The 11,586-nt window shown below is 52.2% G+C and overlaps 2 protein-coding genes across 4 annotated transcripts; one reads left to right on the top strand and one right to left on the bottom strand.

Annotated features, from left to right (window-relative positions):
* Positions 1-533: 533 nt before the first annotated feature.
* Positions 534-6,488, bottom strand: SMPDL3B (sphingomyelin phosphodiesterase acid like 3B). Of its 3 annotated transcripts, XM_053998578.1 has the most exons (8): positions 6,080-6,392; positions 4,535-4,632; positions 3,884-4,027; positions 3,143-3,315; positions 2,817-2,997; positions 2,110-2,243; positions 867-1,075; positions 534-711 (listed from the first exon to the last, which is right to left on the bottom strand). In XM_053998578.1, exons 1-8 carry the CDS (start codon positions 6,370-6,372, stop codon positions 627-629), a joined length of 1,317 nt encoding a protein of 438 aa, XP_053854553.1. In that variant the 5' UTR covers positions 6,373-6,392; the 3' UTR covers positions 534-626. The 3 variants fall into 3 exon arrangements, with proteins under 3 accessions (XP_053854553.1, XP_053854554.1, XP_053854551.1); XM_053998579.1 differs by lacking the exon at positions 6,080-6,392 and adding an exon at positions 6,428-6,488 and having other exon boundaries at positions 534-1,075; XM_053998576.1 differs by having other exon boundaries at positions 534-1,075.
* Positions 6,489-6,622: 134 nt separating this feature from the next.
* On the top strand, positions 6,623-10,881 carry RPA2 (replication protein A2). The gene is made up of 9 exons (XM_053999048.1): positions 6,623-6,686; positions 6,845-6,957; positions 7,031-7,132; positions 7,204-7,317; positions 7,749-7,823; positions 8,580-8,693; positions 8,979-9,089; positions 9,175-9,269; positions 10,271-10,881. The coding sequence occupies exons 1-9, from the start codon at positions 6,671-6,673 to the stop codon at positions 10,353-10,355; spliced, it is 825 nt and encodes a 274-aa protein (XP_053855023.1). The 5' UTR covers positions 6,623-6,670; the 3' UTR covers positions 10,356-10,881.
* The last annotated feature ends 705 nt before the right edge of the window (positions 10,882-11,586 follow it).

Below are 11,586 nucleotides of genomic sequence, written 5' to 3'. Positions count from 1 at the left end.
ACAAGTGACACCTAACAGTGGATTTTGAACGGTGGTCACTTTTGTTTTCCAAGTCGAGTTTTATCTGGTTCTGGCACAATCCTCTTTGTAAGTTTTACTCCAGAGCTCAGCTCTGCTGCTCCCATTGCTCAGCCTGCTCCTTCAACAGAGCGAGGCCTTGGGCATCATCCTGACACCATCCCCTGTCACTGGATCTGCAGCCTGCCCTGGCCTCTCTGGGCTGTCACCCCACCCCACCTCACTTTGCTCATAAGCCACAGGCTGCTGTGGAACAAAGCCACCACAACAAGACTTCCTGAGTCACCAGCTGTGCAGACTTGCAAAAGTGTGTGCCAAAATAAGGAATGCTGCAGCCTCTGGAACATGTGGCAGCTCCCTACCCTCACCCCTTGCCAGTTCATGTCCACAGGCAGGCCTGCTCTTCATCTGATTTGTGAGGCTGCCCCAGCAGTCCTAGCAGGGGGAGACCCTCCTTGCTGCAGTCACTTTGGCACAATAATGCTTTCAAAAACATTGCTCTTCACACATCAAGCTTCTCTAGAAAATTTAAAATAACAGGGTTTTAGTAAACATTGACAATTTTGTCCAAGTTTTCCAAGCAAGTTCTCAATGCCAAAATCACCAATTCACATGCAGTGTAGTGTGATCTCGTGCCCTCCTCCTTTTCTCTTGCTCTTGGCCATCACAGCACTTGCTGAGGGCTGAGAAATCCTAAGAACATGCAGAAAACCAAAAGCCAAACACTGCTGGCAGCAGAGGCAGAGTTGTTGGTTTTCACACACTCATCATACTTTATAAAATCGACTTCCCTGATGGCACACAGGTGATCCACACGGCATTCCTGCTGGCACAGCTCCAGGTCATACCTGGCAGAGTTAAACTCATAGTACAGCTGCAAGTAGTGGGGGTCCCTGGAGATCCTCTGCAGCACCGTCTGCATGGAGCGTGCAGAGCCATCAGGGACCTGGAAGGTTTCTGTCAGCCTGTACTCCTCTTCCCACTCTGGGAACTCCTCCTGCCATGGTAAGGCCATCTTGTTGGCACGAGTAAGGTTCAAGTAGTAAGTCACCATATCCTGAGGGAGAGAAAAACAGAACTGGGGAGACAGCAGGACAAGACTGGCCCTGGAGTGAGACACTGGGTCAGGCTTGGCCCCCACCCCAAGGGCCCAGCTGCCCTTGACAGGGCTTCCTACCGAGATGGGCACCTGGGGACACCTCAGGACCACCCTCCAGAACCCACCCCAAATGGAGCCTGTTTCCTAAGGGGTGAAGGTGTGGCTTTGCTCTGCTTGACTTTGACCTCCAAACATCAGAAGCTTTGAGCCTGGCCTGCTTCAGACATCAATCAGTTACTATCAACACTGCCCAGCAGCAGAAACAAGGGCTACACAAGTGTTACTGAGCAAAGTTACCTTCCCAGCTGTGAACAAACTGAAGAATCGAGTTTTTCACAGCTTCTGTTCTCAGTCTCTTGCTCTTTTTCTCTCTGCTTCACTGACTCCCCAGCCTTGCAGAGAGTATTTTAGCATTCACTTCTATGCTATAAACATGTAAACAGAGCAACTATAGAGAGCTTCATCCACTACAAAGGAGGGCATAAACACCCATCCTCCACCTCTTGGCAAACGAGAGATGCTACCCCTACAATTCACCTCAATTCAGATCCACTCCAAATGCATTATTTTAGCAAGTAGAGGGACACAAATAATTTTTCAGATGGTTTAAAGGTTTTGAAGGGGGTCTAACAAGTTTGTTACTACTCAAAGAGTAGTTCTGTGATCCATATTATCTGGGGAGCAAAGCAAGTGTCAAATGAAACTCGCTAAGGACATGAAGAATACCACAAAAACTGTCTGACCCTGCCCAGGGGTGTGTGCGGAACTCATCCCAGCAGGACGCACTGGCTGCCAGGGCCGTGCTTTGACTCACTGATATTCTGAGTAAATCTTTGTGCCAGACACGAGGTTGAAATATCCTGGGTCAGAGTCCTCTCCCACACAGCCACTCAGCTTCTGTGGACTGAGGAATCCTGAAAAGCCTCTTCTGACTACGGGGGGAATTAAAGTTGTTCCAGAGCTGCAGTGTGGTGCACACAGGGATCCCCTACCAAGACCTGCAGGGTGTCCTGATCATAGTCGACCACCCGAATCGCAGGGTTGTTGGCTCCATTGCTCACTCCAGGTAATGTTGTTTTCCAGGGAGTCACTCCAGGGGCCAGGAACATGACATTGATTGGAGTACCTTCACAGAAATGCAAAGCAAACTGTGACTGGAGACCACGGCTTATCCCACACCCTGTCCCCATCACAGTGAGCACCTGGAGCAGATTGCACTGCCGACAGCACCTTTGTCACCAGCTCCCAGTACCACCACACACACAAAGATTAACACGTGGAACAATACTGGGGACTGAGCACAGGGAATGGGCTCTCCAATGCTGGCAAATGCTCTTGCAGTGAGGGTGGCCAGGGAACCACACTCAGCAAAGATGTTTACCCAGAGCACCCCACACACACACAGATTCAGCACTGCTCCCTCAGCAATGCCCAAACCCCTCAAGAGGGAGCAGGCAAGAAGCTGCCAGGCATTGAGGCGAAACAACAATATTTGAGGGTGAATAGGAAGGAGGGCAGGAGCTACAGACTGGGGATAGAGATGAGAACCACTGTTGCCTCTTGTTGCTCAAAGGATGTCAGATGCTTTTGCTGGCTTCTTAGTCACTTTCAGCCAACAGCCACTAAAAACTCGTACGGACAGCGATTGTGAGAGCTGTCAGAGCTGTCACAGAGGTGCTTGGGTGACCAGAACAGGTACCTGTGGGGCTGTAGAACATGCGAAAGCTGTCCGTGTGATGGTGCCCAAAGAACTGGGCAGCGATCACGCTGTGGTGCTTCTGCACAATTCCCAGGTACCGCTCGTTAAAGCCCCTCCGGAACCAGGGCTTGCCCCGCTTCTTCTCGAAGAAGCCAGGAGGGACATGCCCCACAATGTAGACCTACAGAAGCAAGAGCTGCCCTGAGCACAAAGCCCACACCACCTATGGAGCACCAGCCAGCTGCAGCTGCACCCAGAGGGAGCAGAGCAGGAAGAGCTCCCAGGCTGGGGAGAAGCCCAGGTTGTTTATTCAGTCTTTTTAATACCATTTCATCTGCTCTAGAGGCATTGGTCAGTGTTTCTTCCAGCCACTGGAACTGCCCCCCAGGATCCTCCTCACCAGCTGTCTCCTCATTCTGGTCATAGTACAGGTTGGTGTTGAGGACAACCATCCGCCCCCTCATCCCTGGGCCAGGCAGCTTCTCACTGTAGAAAGCTCCTTAAAAATGCAACCAACAGAGGAAGAGCTGGAGATCTGCTCACACTGGTGGCTGTGATCCCAGATCTCATTGTTTCCACCTCTCTCTGTTCTCCTTAGCAACAACCACAGCAGGGTCAGTGCCTGGGACAGTGCCCTGACCGCTCCAGGATGTGGATTTGGAGTGACTCTTCCCTTTGTGTCTCTTGTCATTCTCGTGCCTCTCCCAGTGAAGGGAGACCTGAATGGGTACAATGGGCAGCATCAGGAGCTGGGCAGCTCTGGAGAGCCCCAGCACTGCCTGCACCAGCTGCCACCTTTAAAGATATTTTTCCTCCCTTTGCAGGTCATCACTCTGCATTCTTTCCAGTAACTTGATAATGGCAGAAGAGACTAAAGTATAAAATAATTTCTCTTCTTGCAAGCAGAGCTCCAAGACAGAAACCAGCATTAAATTGGACCCTACCTCTGCAAATTTTCTATGAACACTGCTGCTCTGAGCATAGAAGCAAGGAAAACTGTTCATGGTATTCTCCTACCCCTCCTCATATCCCCAGCATGCTCTAAACACAAGCCAGTGGTGCCAGACCTGCTCTGAAGAGAGGAAGGGAGGCATCACTCAGCCAGGGCCGCCAGAGCTCTGCTGTTTGGTTGTAGATCCTGTGCTCCTTCCCAGGAAACTGATTCTTGGGGTGGAAGTCATGATTGCCCATCGCCGCGTAGACCTTGGTACCTGGAGACAGAGCCAAGGAGGCGCAGGGGAGGTCAGTGCTGCAGAGCTCCTCCGAGCTCCCTGAGGCACTCCCAGCCTTGGGAACAGAGCTTTGCCAAGGCCAGTCACCCTCTGCCCCGGGGTGACACTGCCCAGGGCACAGCACGGCTCTGACCCGCCCTTGGGACAAGCCACCCACAGCCAAGTGACTGAGCTGTCACCAGCAGTAACGCTCCTTGCCCCCTGCTGACAAAGGTTATGTCTGAGGGTTTCCTGCAGCCTTTTCTGCCTTCATTACTAATGACAGAAACCTTTCCTTTCCTCTCCTCTCTCCTGAGTGAGCTAACCTGAAACATGAGTGTGCATCAATGCTGTATGGCACAGCAGAACTGAGGCCACCAAACAAGTCCCACTGACCACAGCCCTTCTGTGCCTTTCCCTGTCCCAATTCTGTCATTTCTCCATCCTGGTTAACCCTTCCCATGAGTCTCTATGGCCCTCTCCCCTTCTCATCCCCTCAAATCCTACCTGGAAATGTCTCTTTAATCAGAGAAGTCAGATTTGCTATTATGTGCAGAACCTTTTCTTCTCCGAGCTGCTCATTGGGGACATGGGGAGTGTCATCTCTAGAAAAAGAGAAGCAGCACAGTCACTATCTGGCACTAACAGGGCCTGTGCTTACAGCAATGAGCAAGGCAGAGAACTTGCCAACTCCTCTCTGTGCCTCCTAGAAGAGAAAGTTTAAGCTTTTAAGTGCAGAAGTCAGTGCTACGTTGACCGGCCAAGACACTGAGGGAGTTTCAAGAAATTGCTCACAGGGAAAATGAGCTCCACTCCAAACTTGCCAGAGTCAAGGAGTGTTCAGACAACACTCTCAGGGATGCACAGGGTGGGATTGCTGGGGTGTCTGTGCAGGGCCAGGAGTTGGAATCCATGATCCCCATGGGTCCCTTCCAGCTCAGGCTATTCTGTGATTCCAGGATTCACTTGACCTGAAACTCTTGTGCACAAGGGCATGAAGGGGAGGCTCCCTCTGCCTAGGCAGCACTAAAGCTGCCTGGAAACATTACAAGGGTCAGCACTTTGCAATCTGAGGGCATTTGATCTGCAATAATGAGGCAGAGCGGTTTGCACAGCTGTGATCACCATGAAACAAGGAAATGCCTCTAGTAAAGCAGCAATCTAGGGCTGCTCCATGTCTGTGTTTGCATTAACATGCTTACAGCATTTGTAGATGATGCTGGGCTGAACACAAGGCCAGTGGAGAGAGAGAACATTCAAAATCATGTCAGAGGACTGGGGAACATTGCTTGAGGGGAAAAAGAATACTCAACATAAGGCGACAAGAACCAGTAATTACATCTAAGTAGGAACAGGCATCTGCAGGGACAGAAAGTGAAAACATGGGACAGGCAACAGCCCTGCAAACTGGAATTGGAGGTTACAGCAAGTCGTGGCTGCACTATCAGAAGAAGGATATATACACAGTCACCATGCAAAATAAAGCTTTTACCATCTGTAAGTGCTATTGAGGCCTCCCGTAGGACAGGGGACCCACCCCTGGAAACCATAGCAGGAGAGAACATCCTCCACTGGGGAGGTTCCTCTGAGTCCTGAAGCAGATCTGTCCCTTCTTGAGACAGGTCTCCCAGGCGCCTCATCGCAGCCAGAAGAAATGCTGCAAGCTGGTTTACAGTGCTCTCCTCCCACTGCTCGGAGCGGCAGCGCCGGATGCACGCACACACAGGCCACAGCTCCTTCCCCTGGGCATTCAGGTACTCGGACTCGCTGTGGGGTCAGACAGGGCCGGACAGGACGCACAGAAGACGGACAGAAGAGTTGTGATCCTTTTGTCTCCTCACTGCCACGAGCGTCTTGCCAGTGTCGAGTGCCCTCGCTGGGGTTGTGCTTTCTTCCAAGCCCTTGTTTTGCATTACGAGGCACGCTCTCCCCTCTCCTTTTCAAAGCGGGGACCATGGAAAGAGCCCTGACACCCCACGGGCTCCGTACGGGCTCCACTGCCCTTCTCCCGCCCAGCCCTGGCGTCCCTCAGGCGGGCCCGGCCCCTCTCACCCGGTCCAGAGCACGAAGTCCGGCGTGGCCAGGCGGCCCCGCATGGCCCGGGCGGCCGAGCGGAGCAGCCTCCAGGGCGCATCGCACAGGTAGCTGCCCCACGGCCCGGCGGGCCCGGCCCGAGCGCCGCCCGAGGGGCACGGCCGTCCCGCTGCCGCCGCCGCCTCGTACCCGGGGTCCCAGTGCAGGTCCGTGAGGTGCCAGAACCTCCCGGAGCCGCCGCCCGCACCGGGCAGAGCCACGGCCAGTAGGCAGAGCAAGAGCAGCACCAGGAGCTGGCCCGTGAGCTGCATGGCAGACACCGCCGGCCTCACCTGGGCCCCGCCCTCACCTGGGCCCCGCCCTCACCTGTGCTCGGCCCCGGCCCCGCCCCCTCGTCTATGCCAGGCCGGGCAGCGCCCGCTCTCAAAATGGCGGCGGCGGCGGCTTCCCCGCGGTCTCCTCCTATTGGACGGAGCCGGAAGGCGGAGGGACGCGATTGGCTGCCGGCCGGCAGAGCGGCGCTCCCGGATTGGGCGGCAGGCGGCGGCGCGCGCGGCCCGGCGCGCGGGCGGGCGGACGGGCGGGCGGCGGCGGTCCCGGAGCGGCGCCATGTGGAGCGGGCACGGTGCGCGGGGCCGCGCGGGCCGCGCTCGCCGCCTCCGGGGGACCCTCCGGGGGACCCCCCACCCTCCGAGGGGGCCCGCTTCCCGCGATGGCGGCAGCGCTGGGAAAGGGGGTTGTGTGCCCGCCACCGCGTCACGGTCCCTCTCTCTCCCCCCTTAGGGAACTTCGATGGCGGGTACGGCAGCATGGGCGGCGCGGGGCTCCCGGGCGGCTACACGCAGTCCCCGGGCGGGTTCGGTTCGCCCGCCGGCGGCCAGGCGGAGAAGAAGCAGGTAGGCCGGGCGGGGGCCGCGGGACGGGGCCCGGGCCCGGGGCCGGCTCTGACGGCCCCTCCGCCCCTTGCAGCGGAGCCGCTCGCAGAACATCGTGCCCTGCACCGTGTCGCAGCTGCTGGCGGCCGAGCAGGTGGACGAGACCTTCCGGATCTGCGACGTGGAGATCTCGCAGGTGGGCGCCGGGGCGGTCGCGGCCGGGGCGCAGCCGGGCCGGCCCGAGTGACCCTTCCTCCTCCTCCGCAGGTCACCGTTGTGGGCATCGTCCGGCACGCCGAGAAGGCGCCCACCAACATCCTCTACAAAGTGGACGACATGACGGCAGCCCCGATGGACGTCCGGCAGTGGGTTGATACTGATGTAAGCATTGGATTTGCTATGAACCGGTTTCTTTAGCAGCTTTGGGGAGCAGCGGGTGGAGAAAAGCTGTAGAATTATACAGTGTCTCGGATCGTTGATGAACACCAACTCCCTACTTCTCACAGAGCTTTTTGAATCCAGAAGGTGTGGCTTTTCTGGGAAGTATTTTAGGGATAACATGTCCCTGAAATCAAAGGGAGATCCTGCTGTAGCAGAGGTCACTGGTGGTGTAGATGACTGTCTGTCTGTTTAGTAAAGCTGAGTGCACTTGAACAGTTTTGGGAGGGTAATCAGGCAGAAGTTTAGCATGACATAGGAATGCACGTTGTTTGTGCTTGCTTGAGATGAGCCTTCTTTGCTGAGTTGCTTCTTGTGACAGTTGAGAAATGGAAACATGAAACAGCAAACCTCTGTTTTTCCCTGTCTGTTAGGAGGCAGGAGGTGAGAATGTTGTGGTACCTCCAGGAACTTATGTTAAAGTGGCTGGTCACCTTCGGTCCTTCCAGGTAAGGTCATGTTACTGTGTGTGAGTCTTGTAGGATTTGTAGCACTTCATGTACCACATGTAGTTTAAATATTCAGATAATGGTGTATGTGCATTAAGGCAAGGTGCAGTTAATTCCCAACTGGTTAGAAAGAGGAGTGGCTCTGTCTCCATTGTCTTTCAAAACCACATCTCTCCCCTACTGCTTGCTTGTTCCCAGTGGGATGGGGGGGATCAGAAGGGTCAAAGTGAGAAAAACCATGAGTTCAGATAAAAGCAGTTTAATAAGTAAAGCAAAACAAGGAATTCATTCCACACTGCCAATGGGCAGGCAGGTGTGCCTCTTCCTCCTTCTTTCACCACTTTTATAACGGAGCATGACACTGGCTGGTCTGGGTTCTCCTGTGGGGGATTGGGGTCCCAGCTGTTTCCCCTCACAGCTCCTTGTCCCCTCCCAGCCTCATACTGGTGGAGCTGTGTGAGAAGCAGGACAGCCATCGGCTCTGTGCAAGGGTTGGTGAGCAATGACTAAAACATCCCTGTGTTACCAACATTTTTTCCAGCACAAGTCCAAAACCATGCTACTGTACCCCAGCCAAAACCAGCACAAGATGTAGGTCAGAACGTTTTGGACAAGCTGCATGCAGAGAAGCTCTCTTCCCGCTGCTGACCCACAGTCCTGGAAGAAATGGCTGGGTTGGCTGTTAGGCATCTTTGTGTTGCTGTGCTGTAAATGGTTTTCTTTGTTTTGTGTTTGGGTTTTTTTTTCCTCTGAAAGAATAAGAAGAGCTTGGTAGCATTTAAGATCATGCCTCTGGAAAATATGAACGAGTTCACCACACACATACTGGAAATTGTCAATGCACATATGATCCTCAGAAAAAATCTTATGGTACGTACAAAGACCCTGATTTTATTGTGACCCTTCCTGAGTGACTGGTGATCTCCCAGAAGAGGGACCTTTCACTGGGAAAATTCCCTCATTTTGGGGCTGGAAAGCCTAAAGCTGGGCAACACTAAAGGTGTAACAGGAGTCCTGGCTTCCTTGCAGAGAGATTGCAATCCACTTCCATAAGAAGCTATTTTTACTTACTGGCTTAGAAATAACAGTGAGTCTTTAACTCTGTGGGCTTGGGCAGCCCGGGTAACCACAGCACTTTTATTCTCCTAATTCCAGTCAGCATCAAAAGTGCCACAGTCATTTTCCTCCAGTGCGATAAGTGACATGGGGGGCTACGGAGGAGGTGGCAGCCTGCCAGTGAACGGGCTCACAGTGCACCAGAGCCAGGTGGGTGCCAGCAGCTCTTCTGGGAGCCCAGCAGTGGCAGCAGAGGCTCCTCCAATGTGATCTTGTGTGGTTCTTGCTCATCCAGGTGCTGAACTTGATCAAAAGCTGCCATGTCCCAGAGGGGATGAGTCTACAAGACTTGAAGCTCCAGCTCCACAGTATGAGTATGTCAACGATCAAGTAAGTGTGTAGAAATGAAGGATGCTATGGAAATCCAGGCAGTCCTTCCAGAGGCAGAGAGAACAGTGGACAAGCCCAGACACTCACCTGTGAATCAGGGTGGGTAATTCAGGTGGTCCCAGCAGCACAGGATCCAGAGCTTTTGAAAGATTCACTGCCCTGAATGAGCTGTTGCCAGTTGCTTTGCTCCTTGTTTTCAAAACAAGCTGTTTATCAGTTCAGTGGCAATGTACTGCAGTGCCTCAGTAGCATTTCTCCTGTTCAAAGACTACCTTGTTCTCTGCACACTGATAAAAATCTAGGAATAGTCTCTTCTACTTCACTGTCTCTTACAACATCTTCTTGAGACTTAAAAAAGTAGTCATTAGCTTCCACGACCTTTATATGTGTGAATGCCAGCCTGGTCAGGGAGAGAGAAATGGCAATCGTTTCTCACAGTGGCTTGGGAGAATTTTTAGGGAGCTGTAGGAATGTTATAACTTCTTAGTCTAAACAATATGCAGGTGGTGTTTTTCCACCTTGCTTTTCTGTTCCTCTCAAGGACGGTGTGTGAGAAAGATGTTTTTTATTAATTAACCAATCAAATAGAATGTGTCGTGTTGGTCTATTTAAGCCAAAGTTTCCCTTTCATTAAGGCCGCCTTTTATTCCTGTTCACGCGGTGTCCTCATCCGTTCTTGTGTCATTCTTGGGCCAAGGGTGACGTGTATGTTCTGTCCCCTCTGGAGCAGAGTGGTGGGTACTACTTATGAAATGCAGAGTGGTGACTCAAGCAGAGTCTGAGCTTCAAGGGGAGCACACTGCCATAGCTTTGGAGAAACTTCCTGTGTCACTTAAACTGCCCACAGGACAGAGACACCAAGAGCTTCCCTTGGCAGCTGCCCAGAGGGAACTGTGGGGATGGGGTCTGTAAATGGGAATCACCTGGCAGAAAGGTGGTGACTTACCTCCCTTTGCTAACTAATTGCTAAGCAGTTACCAGCTGTGGGGTTTTTCTTCAAGGCAAGCTGTGGAATTCCTCAGCAGCGAGGGACACATCTACTCCACGGTGGATGATGATCACTATAAGTCAACAGATGCCGAGTAAAATTGCTTCCATCTGATTTTAGTTCCAAGTAAATGTTTGTCCACGTTTCAAGATACCTTGCTGAGCTCTGCTACATGGAGGGTGACGTTTGCTCTTTGTGGGAAGTCCTGGTTATTTGGTGAATGCCAACTCCTTGGAATTCAAGGATGAGCAGAACGTGTGTGATTCTGGTAATTGGACCTGATTCTGTACTGTGACCATGTGGCTGAAAGCATGAACAGACATGGGAAAACTGAACTCCTCAAAGCTTGAGAGCTTTCACTTTGTTTTGGCTCCTTAGAAAGTGCCTGTTAGAAAGAAGAGCCTCTTTATGATTTGCCCTTTATTTCTAGAGTTGTTTCTCCTAACTCAGCTTCCATTCCATTTTCTTCACAAAGTGGATAGCTAAGAATAATCTTCCACTAATGTACAGCAATCATGACAAGATGTTTTTATTGTTTAGTTTGTGCACTTAAATCTATATTTGTACTAGAGCTGATCTTGTTAACTAGAGCTTTTGAACTTTTTCAATAAAATGTTAACTTGAGGCACCTTGCGTCATGTATGACTCTAGAGGCTTCTCTGCCTTGAAGAAGAAAACTGCATAACAAAACCTGGGGATAAAAGCACAGCTCATACTTTCAGTTACCTATTCTTATTTTTTTCCTTAGCTTTTTACTTTGAAGGTTCAAACTGAAGTGAATGTCTGGCCAGTAAGAAATTAAATAATTGTACTACTGAAGAAAACGTGTATCAGTGTTCCAGATAGGGCCAGAACCATTTCTACCACCAAAACAGACTTCCCAGGGAAGGGGTCATGGCCCCAAGGCTGCCAGAGCTCAAGAATTATTTGGACAACACACTCGGGCTCAGGCTGGGATTGTTGGGCCAGGAGTTGGACTCAAGTATCTCTCTGGGTCTCCTCCAGCTCAGAATATGCTATCCTGTTTCATAAGACATGCATGCTGTGCTTTCAGCTGAAGCTCAAATGAATTACACCACCGTGTGAAACAAGATTTTATTCTTTAAACCATTTTTAAAGCATAACAGAAAAGCAATTAGGATATAGGTTGATAGTGGTGGTGGATTGAGATGGAGAAAAAGGCTAGACTGATGCTCCAGCCTGTCCTACCCTGGCTGCCCCTGGAGCACACCTCCGGTGTCCCAGCCTGCCCTGACCCTCTGTGGCGGGGCCGGAGCGAGCGAAGGTGCCGTGAACAGGGCGGGCTGGGGGGAGCAGCCGGAGGCAGAG

This window comes from Vidua macroura, chromosome 25 (assembly GCF_024509145.1).
Source record: "Vidua macroura isolate BioBank_ID:100142 chromosome 25, ASM2450914v1, whole genome shotgun sequence".
NCBI classification, from domain to species: Eukaryota; Metazoa; Chordata; class Aves; order Passeriformes; family Viduidae; genus Vidua; species Vidua macroura.
The sequence above is the reverse complement of the archived record's forward strand: the minus strand, read 5'-3'. Positions and strand labels throughout refer to the sequence as shown.